The following is a 14,210-nucleotide window of genomic DNA, read 5'->3' on the forward strand; positions in this document are numbered from 1 at the left end:
TCCTTTCAACTGCAAGACTTTTTAAGAATATCTCTATCACACTGTAAGCCTCTTATTTTGGTGAAGCTGACATCTAATATTTTTTTAAAAAAATCTAAATAGATACAATCTGCCCTGTTAAAAATAACAAAATCTATGAATGTTAAGGTAAAATTACCCAGATAACATAAATGAAAAAAAAAAACACCAAAAAATAAATGCATTATAAAATGGCACCAATAAATATTTCTATTCAGACTTACTAATCTATAGCATTTTGCATTTTCCCCATGTAACAAACACAGTTGTTAATATGTAGTTATGGAGTAGATGTTGAAAATTTAAGACAATAAAATATTAGTGTTCACTAAACAAAGTTCCATTAAATTCTCCCCAATATTTATGAATTTATCACAATAACTTTTATTGTTTTTCCTCTTTGCCTTCTAATTAATATTTTTAGCAGGGGGATAGCACGGGAGTCCAAAGGGGGATATATGCTTCAGGGACCAGTTGTGTTACTCTTTTTTCTTAACTTCCATTTTGCATTTTTGTTATTTTTAGAACTGTTGCTCATCAAATTCATGAATATGTCCAACTTTTGCCATGTTTTTTCTTCATTTCCAGGAAATTCAACCACAACATAAAGAGAAAGGACATAAACATATTACATTGTCTGATCCAACATTTACTCTTGCTCTGCCACTGATTTTTAGAACTTGTGAATTATTTCAGTAGTGCCGGTGTCTTTTTCTAATGCTTAAGCTAGATATTCCATCATGAAATTTTTTGTTTGGTTGTTCTAAGAGACAGTTCTTCACATTTTGTGAACATTCTAGGCATCTAACATCTGGAAAATGTATCCACTATCTTCATCAAACCTTGAAATTTTATGAAATCCTTGAAAGACATCTCTACAGAAGGTACCTCAAAAAATACTCTCTTATCAAAAAGAAAGGGGTAAATAATGGATTAGTTCAATTGTACCTTAAACTGGAATCATTTCAGAAAATAGAATTATTCCATTCAAAACTGATTCCCTTTCAGAGTGATGATTGGAGATTTTACTTATAATAAGAGGTACAGAAATTATATGAGTCTAGGATGGTACCAGGATTTCACATGGAGGCAGTTTCTTTGGATGGGGATACTGGGATGGGACTATTTATGATCTTGTTTGTTTATTCATTGGATAAGGATACAGCTATCTGGTATTTTCACTTTTCTGTTAATTTTTAACATTCTTTTCTTTCAAAACAATTTTTTATTCTTTATTAATTTTACTCATCTGTCGCTCAGATTCCATTTGAGTTTAAACGGAGGACTTAATCCCAGCATGAAGAGAAAAAAGCCCAGCATCCATCTAAGTGCCTCAGATTGTACCACCATCCTTACTCTACATTGCAAGTACCAAATTCCATTATAAATTCAAGAGAAATAAAAACTTCAGATCCAAATAGACATAAATCACTTATAATATCTTAAAATCAAGAAGTAAAGTCTTATCCTCTAGCCTTTTCACTATTCATGTAATAAAATTCCCACAAGTTGAGAAAAAGCTATTTGCTTTAAAAGCTTATTTGTGATACATCAGAATATTTTGCCATCAGAAGTATAAACGTTGGCAAATAGGGAACTTAACTGTGTGTCAAAAAAAGATAACGATACAAGATAAAAACCCTTTTCTACTTGAAAATGTCATTACAGTTCAGAAACATTTTCAGAAAACAAAACTCATAGCAACAACTTTTTAAATCTTCACACATACACACTCTAGTTTTCTTAATCATTAATCAAAAGCCCTGAAGGATATGTGATACATTGGCTATCATTCAAGCTAGGACAAGCCTACTGTAGCATTTCTTTTACTTACAAAAATCAAACTAATTTGCCATAAAATATAGTTATTTAATTTATAATATTTACCAAATATGACTGCTAATTCTACAAAGTATAACTTACAACCTTCCAAAGTTACATAGGGGAGGATATCCAATTAATTTTTCTATTCCAGAGACTCAGTGTGGTCTTGCCTCCATGGGTTTGTAAGCTGGATACAAGCTGTCAGCTGGAGAAATGGGCCAACACTGTTACTTGCATGGTTTTCAGTTATCCGTGGGACACTCAGAAGCATTTTCTTTAATCTCGGTAAAGTTCCATCATATATGATTTCTGCATTCGGAAACTGACATGTCAACTCTTCATTTATCTTTAAAGTTATCCTTATAAAGACCTTATTGAAAACATGTTCACAATAGCAAAGTCTTTTTTAAAAACCTGTATTATTAGGGTTTCAAGTAGACTTTAGATGCACATTTTCATATAAGCTTAAATTCAACAGCAGCTCTGACATTGAGATTTGAGTAATGCATATTGTGCTTTTATCTTTAAAGAATATATTCTGTAACCTGCATGCCATTATGCAAATCTATCCAAATCCTGTCTATCAAGGAAAAAAAAAAATGTTATCCATCATGGGATTCCTCTTACCATTTTTTTTTTTTTTTTTTTTAAGATGCAGATATTACCTAGGTCAGTTTTATTTTTCGGGCTTTCATTTGAGCAGATTGTAAGAAATATCTTGATATCACAGTCCTTATTATATAAGTCCTTTACATATAAGCAAATAATACACACAAAAATGTAATTGAACTCTCAGTCAAGCTATTCCCATAAACCTACTAGTTAAACTTACATATCTCCTTTTATTAACTTGTTCCATATGAAATTCAATTTATCCAGGGGTTTTGGCACAGAACAATAGATAGGCTTTACGTATTTAAAACTGGTTTTACATATTTAAAATTAAACTCTTCAATTAATGCTATTTATTACTGTTGAACCATGATCAGAATCACAGTATTGTACAAGCAATAATAATACCTCTTCTAGAATCTCTTGTTTCTGTTTTATCTCTTGAATTTACCCTGGGAAATATGTAGAGTGTTGTACTTTCTTTTCCTTCAGAAATAAAATGGTGATGAAGGAAAATAATGATAGGTTCCCATTTTGAATGCACCAGTACCGATACTTGGAAGAACTGACAGTGTCCTCTACAGATATATGTGCCATAGACTACAAAAAAGGAAACACTTTAGGAAAAAAATTACAAAGTGTATTATAAAAATAAATTACATAGCATGTGCCTATGGACCTGAAAGCTTTGCAAAAGGAAGAGAAATTTATTTTGACACAAAGATTGAATTGCTCTTGCTACCTAGTTTTATATTATCAGCAATGCCATTTTCAGCTTTTACATTATTATATCCTCAAAAAAAAAAAAAATCACTGGAAGTAGAAAATTATTTCCAGTAGTGATCAGTAGCATGGAGGACCTTAGTGATGATGGAGGGCTGTAGAAATACTACTCATTCAACAGGGATTCAGAGGAAGTACACACACCCAGTATGTGCTTGGTTTACCATTTCATCTGGAGTTCATACGTAACTGGTGAATGACGATGCTTTCTATAAAGAAAAGAAAGATACAGCATTTTCAATTAAACTGAAAAATCAGTAGTTTATGTGAGGATCAACACCACATCATTTCAATAAAAGACTGTAGATGTTAAACAACAAAACAAACAAAAACAGGTACATGAGCCCAATAGCTTCCCCTGCAGTTCTTGACTGTTCTTGGGTAATTTCTTTATATTGGCATATGTGTTTTATCTCCAAAATTCTTAAAGTCTTTTAGGCACTATGTTTAATATTCTAATAATATTAGGTGGATTTTACCCAAGGAAACAACTGAACACCAAGACATTTGTTACTACATATAAGTCCCATACTGGGAAATCAGAATATTTTCTATAAGTAACTCTATTCTTCCAGCCATACTCTTTTTAATCTGAGCAATATTCACGTTTTTAATTTCTTTTTTTATGTTTGTGGATTTGAGTTTTAATAAGGAAATATTCATTATTCTTTAGAAGACACTAAACATGATTTACATTTGTCTTGAGCTGCTGCTTCTTGCAAAATTATGTATATGCCTTTTAAAAAAGATTTTATTAATTATTTGAGGTAGAGTAAGAGAGAGAGCACAAACAGGATGGAGGGACAGAGGAGGGGGAAGATGCGGGTTCCATGCTGAGCAGGGAGCCCAAGGTGAGACTGGATCCCAGGACCCTGTGATCATGACCTGAGCCCAAGGCAGACGCTTAACTGACTGAGCCACCCAGGTGCCCCTTATGTATATGCTTTTAAATCTAAATTCATTATTATAAAAGTAAAAAAAAAAAAAAAAGAAAGAAAATAGATTGAGATAGTACCAGCCATGTTATTATGGGTGTGTGATATTTGTATTTATTTGATTGATTTTGCTTTTACCTTACCCTTTATGCTTTCATGAAAATATATCATTTTTTTTTTCATTCTTTCAATCAAGGACTACTTACTGAGGCTCTCCTACATGCCCATCACTGTGCTAGGCATGGAAATACATAAGTGATCAAAATGAGAAAGAGTCCTACCATTGTTGAAATTATAAAGAACAGAGCAAAGAAGTAACTAAGCTTCAAGTAGTTTCTTCACCTGAAAAATGTATTACCTCCTTGAAAATATGTGGCAGTGTTGTAAGTATAGAAGCTAATGTCAGGGTTTATCAATAATGTGAGGAAATTTCTGCCTATTATTTTCACTTTAATTTCAAGTAACTAATATTTACATTTTATTTTTACTTAAGTAGTTAACATCTAAATAAACATTGATTAAAGCATATTATGTCACAGACCTATAGATTTGTGCTAATTATGTACAGTGGATGATCATTTGTCAAAGTTTGCTTAATTTGGTTTTATTAACTTTACTTCAGTTCATACTGACCAGTAGGTGGCGATATTTCCATTCCTTCTCTCGACCTTTTGATTTGAATTTGGGATAAAACAGCAAAGCAAAGTAAAATGAAATACATGAAGGTTCTATATACTTAACAAAACTTAGCTCTGAAGGCTTTGTAATGCTTCTAAGACATACATATGATTTTTTTTAATTTAAATTTTTTATTTTTTTAATTAGCATATTATGTATTATTAGCCCCAGGAGTACAGGTCTGTGAATCTCCAGGTTTACACACTTCACCGCACTCACCATAGCACATACCTTCCCCAATATCCATAACCCAACCACCCTCTCCCTAGCCCCCTACCCCCGGCAACAAACATATGATTTTTGACAATAATACAAACCCTTAAAAATCGTCTCATTTTTCTCATTGGAAAATTGTTAGAGCTCTTAAATTTTTTCAATGCCTAAAAATATATCAAAATCTTCAGGCAAAAACTAAAAACACGAGTTAAAATATTTTGTAGTTAAAAATCAGGATCTAAGATTCAAATGCCGTTTCCCACTCAACACTTTCTTTTTTTAAATTTCATTAATAGTTTTCAAAGAATCAAAAGACATGGATCTCAAGTCTTCCTAATAGAACTCAAGTATCTTCCCCATTTTCCTTCCTTAAGAAAGCATAGAGAACTAAAATTTAAAAGAATAAATTCCTGGGGTGCCTGGGTGACTGTTAATTGTCTGACTCTTGATCTCAGACTTGTGTGTTGGCTACTGAAAAAAAAAAAAAAAAAAAGAGTGAAATCCAGAATTGTTCTTACCCTAGATGTAATTCAGAATGGGCATGCATTTGTTTCCTCACCACAAAGTGAGGGTTTTACAGATCATCTCTGAAGTGCCTTGCAATGCTAACATTTTGTGTTACTACTCTCACCTTGAGTGTGCAAATCTCTAAGTTCCTACAGTTGCCTTAATCTGAACATGTTTGCAATCTTCATAATCATGATAGCTTTTCAGAATTAGAATTTTCAGAATTAGAATTTTCGGAATTCAGAATTTTCAGTAATTGGGGCCATACATAGAAGAAACAGTATCTTGTGAACTATTCATTTTATTATTATTATTATTATATTTAAATCAGCAAATTTGGAATCCTACATGATACATATATACATATATGTGTATATATATAAATGCTATTAATCAGATTGCATTATCTGATTATAATAAAGATTTATTAATTTGAGAGAGAGAGAGCACAAGCTGGCGGAGGGGCAGAGGGAGAGGAACAGATTCTGAGCCCAGAGCCCGAGTGAGGGCTGGATTCCAGGACCCTGAGATCATAACCTGAGTTGAAGTCAGATGCTTAACCCACCGAGCCACCCACATGCCCCTAATCAGATTGCATTGTTAAGAAGATTGTCTGAAAAATACTTGACAATGTTAACAGCTTATTTTATTCTACTTTAATAATAAAAGAGGGTATTTCAGGGGGTACCTAGGTGGCTCAGTTGGTTAAGCGTCTGCCGTCAGCTCCTGTCATGATACCAGGGTCCTCGGATAGAGCCCTGCATCAGGCGGGAAGTCTGCTTCTCCCTCCCTCTCTCCCTTTGTGCACTCTCTCTCTCAAATAAATAAATCTTTAAAAAAAAAAACGGTATTTCATATTTATATACATAAACTTTATTTAAAGGAATACAATTAAACCCAAGTTATTTTGTTTTATACACATGGAGACATAGTTCATCTCATTTCCAGAGACAGAAAAGATCTATATGATACAAGATCTACTTTAATTGAAACTTATTAAATATATTTATTAAATCTATTCTTGTTTATTATCTATGTTTTCCCCAAATCTGAAAACTGAGTCAGAAAAGAATCACCCTGCCAATACACAAAATTATGAGAGATAAAAAATGTTGCTGCAAGTTATTAGATTTTGAGATGACTCATTACACAGCAAAACTATCTGATGCATACAGAGTCCTTGGTTGCTGGCAAAAAAATAAAATAAAATGCTTCAGGGATTATAACATTAGTTAAGTTTTTGTTTTTCATTTTTTTGTTTATTTTTAAGGGCAAAGTTTCCAAGTTTCTCCTTGGCATTTTTTTTAATAGTTTAATACAATAAAAGAATGTTATAAATTTTACTGAAGTTACAAAGTCAGTGAGCAAATCTTACTCCTTTTCTTACTCTGTCTTCATTTCATCTCAGAGTAAGACTCAAATATAGGTCATGTGGGGCCCCTAAAGTAACCTGAGTAAAATCAGGTGTAATTCTGTATAAAACTTCTCTTTTTATAGTTACTATTTTTCTGACATTAGTAATTTGTAGCATATATAACAGGCAGGTTGAGAACAAAGCCCATTATTATTTCCACCTCTATCAACAAACTCAAAATAGCGAAGCACTTAAGTTTAGGGCCCTCTATCTGCAAACATTTAAGAACATCTTTTCTTTTTTCCTAATTGGAAGAAGGAAGAAAACTCTAAATCTTAATCAGCATACACACAAAGGGACATTGGATTTTTTATGTATTTTTGACATCAACAGTTTAACAAAAATACTTACACTTTCCTCTATATGTTCCTCTCAAGTGTTATCTCAATATTTTCTCCTTAAGAAACTTTGGGTAACACATTAATTATTTGGGATTATGACATTATTGTGAAATGATGTTTCACAATAATATGAATTCATTCTTTTAGTATACCAGCTATTAGATAATGGTCCACAGAAAGGAAATTTAACATCTTATCACTTCCTAATTATACTTGACTTCTGACCTTACTCTTCATCCTCCTTGGGTGGTAACCCCAAACTACTAGCCAGCCAGATGACTTGAGATCCAGTGTTGTATATGCAAGCTGGGATTTGGAGAAATTTGGGGGAGACTCTCAAGTGCTAGAGTGTGGCAACATGGCAACAAATTGCAAGTCTGATTCCTCTCAGGAGGGCTCCTTGGCTGTGGAGTAGGAAAGATGTACTCCCTGGAAAGTCAGTGCCTTCCTCCCAAGCAATACATATGTTTATACTCTTGTCAAACTCTCTGCAAGGGGACACTTGAGCTCTGAATTGTAAAAATCCATTCTAGTAAATGAGACAAGAATGCTTTGATAGCCTTTAGGTTCACACACCAGAGTCTAAGAGAGTCGAAGATCAATTTATAGTAGGATTTTACCTCTGCAAAGGAGGGCTGCTTCATCCACAGGAGACTGCATGCCAAATTACCACAGAAAACATTTCCTCTTGGATTTTACATCAGTTTGGCTGGCTTATGACCTGCTTCCCATGGTCCGTGGCTCCCTACTCCCCATGGACTCTGCCTGAGAGGCAATGAACAGGCTTAGGGCTGTGCTGTTTTTCCTCTCCACTAGCTACTAAACCCCTGCTTTACTATATTATTCACAGAGTGATGTAAAACAGAGTGTAAAAATGTCCTAGACCTTTTAGAAAGAAGTAGGAATGCCTAGGTATTGTGTACTTTTAAGGTTCTCATTTGAATAAACTGCTTCGGTATTCAGTCCTGTTATTATCACATTCAGAAATTAATCAGAGTCCTGATAAAACATCTGTTTTAAATAGGAAGTCCAATAAACTTCCTCTGTTGACTTGGACTTGTATTCTCTCTTTTGGATTCAGCTCAGCTAATTAAAAATACTTCCGCTAATCAGTTCTGTCATTTGCTTCAGGAAACTTTTGAACCAGATGATATACACTCTCTTGGGGTTTCTCAACCTTCTAATAGTTTATTTGCTTCCTTCCAAAACATTTCCCACTCCGTCATCTGCCCAGATCATCCCCTTACTTCTCCACGTTGCAGGAATTGCCAATAATCAGTTCTGACTGGGAACTACTTTTTTAGGCAAGCTAATCCTTATCTCTCAAATAGTTTACAGTTTCCAGATACAATCAAATTGGAACCAATTATCCCACATATGACATTAACTATAAATAGGAATTCAACGGTGGAAAAATAGTTAAGTATTTTAGTTAAGAATGCTTGGGATCTTCTCTTTGGACACAGATGCTAAGTGCCTAGGGTTGATCTCAGTCTATGGCTGGCCACAGAATCACATGGAAAGTAACATTGTATGTGAAAGTTGGGAAGGGCCTGGCCTGATGCTTTCTAGATAAGGACAACAATATTCATCAAAGTGCTGTTATGAAAACTTTGACACATATAGTTTCCATGTAGATATATTAATATCTCAAAATCCTTTGGCAGTATTATTCTGGCCCAGTGCGTGTGGGTATTTTAGTCTATATATGAATACATACTTCGCTCACCTGAGGTTGTTTCATCATATGAAATAATGAATCATATACAGAAAACCTGGCATCATCATTAGTAAGATGGTTAGACATCTCTAAGCCTTGGGGTTCTCCTGTTTTGTTCTTGGTCTTTTGTTTTCATCTTTAATAGTAGAGATAATTATCTTGACCTCTAAAGTCTGGTTCAGCTGTTACCAGCCCTTGATTTTGCAATTCTGACCATCATGGATGCACAACATTAGCACATGTAGAGAGGACAAATTACATTTTCCAGATAAGCTATTATTTACTAGTCTTAGGGAAAGTGTTACAGTAGAATGTTTTAGGTTGCTTGCTTAATAGTGAAGCCTATCATCTGACTATAAGGAGGAATGCCAGAATCATAAAAGGTTACAACTAAATGCTAAACCATAAGCCAAAGTAAGGCGATTTGCCAAAGGTCACACACCTTACTCTGGTCTCCTGGTTTTCAGTTCCAGCTTAGGTATGTAGGCCATTGTTCAGCAATCTACTTTCTCTGGATAGTCCCCTTACTATCGATCTTAAATCTGAATCCTGCTTTTTGGCGGTGTGGTTTGGTTTTTTTTGTTACTTATTTATTTAAGATTTTATTTATTTATTTGACAGAGAGAGAGAGAGAGATGGCAAGAGAGGGAACACAAGTAGGGGAAGTGAGAGAGGGAGAAGCAGACTCTCCGGCTGAGCAGGAGCCTGATGAGGGGCTAGATCCAAGGACTGTGCGATCATGACCCGAGCCAAAGGCAGATGCCTAATGACTGAGCCACCCAGGTGCCCCTGTTGTTTGGTTTTTTAAAACAAGAGCTTCTCCTGACCTATTTTTTTTTTTAAAGACTGTATTTATTTGAGAGAGAGAGAGAGACTGTGAGTGGGGTGGGGTGCTGCAGAGACAAAGAATCTCAAGCAAACTCTGCACTGAGCATGAAGTTCAATGCAGGGCTCAACCTCTGAGATCCTTGAGATCATGACTTGAGCCAAAATCAGGCGTCGGACATTTAGCCGACTGAGCCACCCCGGGGCCCCCTGACCTATTTTAGAAGTTCCTTCAAAAACCTGAAGAGCCTGACAAATCACTTGAAATTTTCTCTCTCCAGAAGTGTCTTTCATGTTCGTCTGGGGGAATTAGAGAGGGTGAGGAAAGAGCTATTCAGAATTCATTCAGGTATGTTTGTATGTCACAGAAAGCTCTCAGTTCCCCTTAGCTTTCCACATGTGTGATGACATGTGACATCTCCTCAGTCCAGGATCCCTAGCTGTTCTGCACATATTATGGACCGATAGTACATTTGATGGGAAAGATGAAACTTACGCTATCCAGAATGGCAATACATGAATTTCCTCTCATTTTACCATCTCTTTATTTCCATGTTCCCACACATGATTTGTCAGGACCCTCCACATCATTCTCACGGGTTTGAGTTGCAGACAAAGGGAGGAAGTGAGAAGTTAGAATATTTCTTTATTCTACAGCATCGACCCATCCTTCAACTTCTGCTTTTCTTTCTCTACATTGAGTGCCAACTTTTTTACAGCAGCACACAAGCTTTAAACCCCAGGTTAGATTATGAAATAATGGCTTGTCTAGTAGAAGCAAGGTTTTTAAAAGAAATTTTGAACAGAGACAGATACAACCACCAGAAGGAAAAGTAGGGAGAAGGGACAAAGTGAACAAGTCAAGGAAATGTGGTCTGGCCTGGTATGTAAGCCATTCAGTCCACATGGGGGTTAGGAGTCCAGGCAAGGAAAAGGGAAGGGGAGAAATGCTCAAAGAGCAGGGAGGGAGAGAGCTCAGTCACAGAGAGCCTCAACAGCCATATGGAGGAGTTGGTGCTATGTTCTGTAGGTAATGAGGAAACTTTGGAAGGTACTCAGATAGAGGAGTGACACAATCAACTTGAACTTTGGAAAACAAAATGAAAAATGAATCTGAGAGTTTTGAGGCTGAGATTATGAGACCAGTCAGCGGGCATATTGAACTAATCCAGATGAGAAGTAATTAAAACCTCAACTCAGTCAGTAGCAAGGGAAATGGAGATGTGGGTTCAGCGTTAAGGGGTTAGACTATGAGACTTGCTCGATGAGTTGACTTGACAGGTGAGGGAGGAGGAGAAGCCTAAAATGACTACCAAGCTTCTTTCTTGGGTGATTGGGTGGATCAGGATAACCCCTGCTGAGATACAGGGGGAAGAGGAGGGGAAGAGGAGGGTTGGAGGAAGTGTCGAGAATTGGTTTTAGACAAGTTAAGTTGGAGATAAACAGTACAAAGTTGGATATGCATTTGGAGATAGAAGGTTGGTAGCCATCAACATATGGGTGATAACTGAAGGCATAAGAGTGCATAAAATGACCATAATGAGCAAGCAGTGTAGGTAGATGGTAGAGAAGAGGGGAACAGTGACCCTTAGGTTTTATGCATAAAATAAGGAGTCAACAAGGGAGACCAAGTGGAATGGTCAGAGAGGTCAAAGGAAAACCAAAAAAGATTAGATGTCATAGTCACCCTTACCAGAGACCCAAGGTTTATTATTCCAGGAAGAAAGCAAACAAAAAAAGAAAACAAAAAACCAAAAACCTGACCTAAGCAGTTCTAGACCTAAACATATGAATGGGTAGCATAGACTGAATGCAGGGGAATAAAAATATTTGCACATTTTATCATGATATTCTCCATCCCACTTCCTTTGATCTATTCCCAGAATACATGTAGTCCACCTCAAGAAAGTTACTGAAGGATTTTTTTCTATAGAAATTACTGGGAGATGTATAGTTGACCCTTGATCAATGTAAGTTTGAGCTGTTCAGGTCCACTTATATGTGGATTGTTTTCAATAAGTGTAGTATAGTACTATAAATGTATTTTATCTTCCTTGTGATTTTCTTAATATTTTCTTGTCTCTAGCTTACTTTATTGTAAGAATGCAATATATAATACTTGTAACATATGAAGTATGTGTTATTTGACTGTTTATGCAGTTGGTAAGGCTTCCAGTCAACTGTAGGCTGTTAGTAGTTAAGTTTTGGGGAAGTCAAAAGTTACACTTCACTGGGGGTCAGCACCATAAACTCCCGTGTTATCCAAGGGTCAAATGTACTTCAGGAGATAGATTGATATACAGACAGACAGGCATGTAAGCAAAAGAAGTAGAAGAGGAAACCTGAGAAACAGAGGATTCAACTTAGCCAAAAGAACAATAGGACAAGAGCCTTACCTGGCCTAGAGCATTACCAGTCCAGACTAAGTAGGGAAGTGGAGGGCTAATGTAGGAAACTAAGGGACTAAACTAAGAAAGCCTCCAGGTAAAAATATGAAACTAATATATTTGTTTGGAAAAATTAGTGATAAGTGTTTGGCAGGTCTATTAGAGCATTTGGGAAAAAAATAAAGATATATACATAGAAAACCAAGCAGATGAAAAATTAACACAATTATCCTATTGAAGGGTGAAAAATGTAAGAGGAAGGGAACACATAGTAAACTATTTGGCTCAGCAGGAACAATATTTTTTTAAGATTTTATTTTAAAGTAATCTCTGTGGCCTCAAACACACAATCCTAAGATTAAGAGTGATGAGCTCCAGGGCACCTGAGTGGTTCAGTGGGTTAAAGCCTCTGCCTTCGGCTCAGGTCATGATCCCAGTGTCCTTGGATCAAGCCCCCCATTGGGCTCTCTGCTCAGCAGGAAGCCCGCCTCCCCCTCTCTCTCTGCCTGCTTGTGGTCTCTGTCAAATAAATAAATAAAATCTTTAAAAAAAAAATAAGAGTTGTGAGCTCCACCAACTGAGCCATCCAGGCACCCCAACAGGGAACAATATTTAAATTTCTTCAACTGTCAAGACATAATGGAAAGGGGTACCTGGGCGTCTTAGTTGGTTAAGTGTCTGCCTTTGGCTTAGGTCATAACCTTAGGGTTCTGGAATTGAGCCCCGCAGATAGAGCCCCGGGTCAGACTTCCTGCTCGGCTTCTCTCTCTCCCTCTGTCCCTCCCCTCTCCCTCTCTCTCTGTGTCAAATAAATAAATAAAATCTTTAAAAAAACCCATAATGATCGACAAATAAAGATTGAAAAATAATTGAAAGATTTAAAAAAAAATTGGAAATATGTAGACAAATACCAGAAGAAAGAGTTAAGGGTTAGGAATGATTTTCTCCAGGGAGACAGACTGAGGGAAAAGAGGGGTGAGATCAGAAACAGCTGTTTTCATTTTCTTTTAATGCTGGCTGATAGTTTAACTACATATATGAATGACTTTAATAACAATTTTAAAAAAAGCAAGTTTAAGAATAAATGGAAATGTGGAAGTAGAGGCAGAAAAGGTCGAGTGTTCTGTCCCTGGCTTATCCAGGCAGCACCTATTATAGAGGACTGCACAGCTGATCGAGGAACTGTGCTCAAATGGAAGAATCCAAAGCATATTTATATCCTGTGCGCAAGTAGCAGATAAAAGGTAGAAATTGAAACAGCCGAGGATAAGGACATAACTAATCATGAGACCCTGGAAGAGGAGGTTGGAGGGAAACACTGAACTTCATCTGGGTTGAGGAAATTTTGGGATTGTATGTTCCTGTTTGCTGGGAAGCACCCTCTGTGCCCATCCGGTCACTTCTTCCTTTCTCTGCCCTCCAGCCTCCCACGTAAATGTGTTCTTCTTATCCAATATCCCTGGGGCTTTTCTGATCAGCAAAGTCTCATGCTTTCCTCAGTGTTCCAAATCTATGAGGGAAGGAGAAATTCAAATCTTTGTACATCTCATATTCTTGGACGTGTTTTCACTTCCCTGAAGCTACACTCGTCCCACACTACACATCAAAGCCATTCCTTCCCTTCCTTCTTGAAGATGTTCGAGTAAGACATCTAGCAAGACCTACCCTTAATGAATACACTAACATCTCTTGTGTCTAGTAGCCACCCATTCACTTGCCCACTGAAAACATAGTAAGAATGCCAGTAGAAACTGAAGGACTCTGTGTAAGCAAGTGACCCATACAGGAAGGTCATTTTCAAGAAATGATAAACACCCTTAGGGTGTTGTCCCACACAGGAACACTTCTCGTACCACGTGTGCTAAATGGCCTCCCTCACAGTGTGCTGAAGTAGTCAACCCATGAAAATTATTCTCTGGAGGAGAAGCCCAGGTCCTCCTCTGTAGCTGG

At 36.4% G+C, this 14,210-nt stretch overlaps 1 protein-coding gene across 1 annotated transcript in view; it reads right to left on the minus strand.

Annotated features, from left to right (window-relative positions):
* Window positions 1-2,480: 2,480 nt before the first annotated feature.
* The window catches only part of FILIP1 (filamin A interacting protein 1), a 226,713-nt gene continuing 214,983 nt past the window's right edge, over window positions 2,481-14,210 (minus strand). Inside the window, exon 8 of the mRNA XM_032873171.1 lies at window positions 2,481-3,446. Within this exon, the coding sequence (XP_032729062.1) occupies window positions 3,406-3,446 (41 nt within the window). The 3' untranslated portion in view covers window positions 2,481-3,405. The remainder of the gene's footprint in view (window positions 3,447-14,210) is intronic.

The sequence above is a fragment of the Lontra canadensis genome, unplaced genomic scaffold, assembly GCF_010015895.1.
Source record: "Lontra canadensis isolate GAN:19392208 unplaced genomic scaffold, GSC_riverotter_1.0 scaffold47, whole genome shotgun sequence".
In the NCBI taxonomy this organism is placed as follows: Eukaryota; Metazoa; Chordata; class Mammalia; order Carnivora; family Mustelidae; genus Lontra; species Lontra canadensis.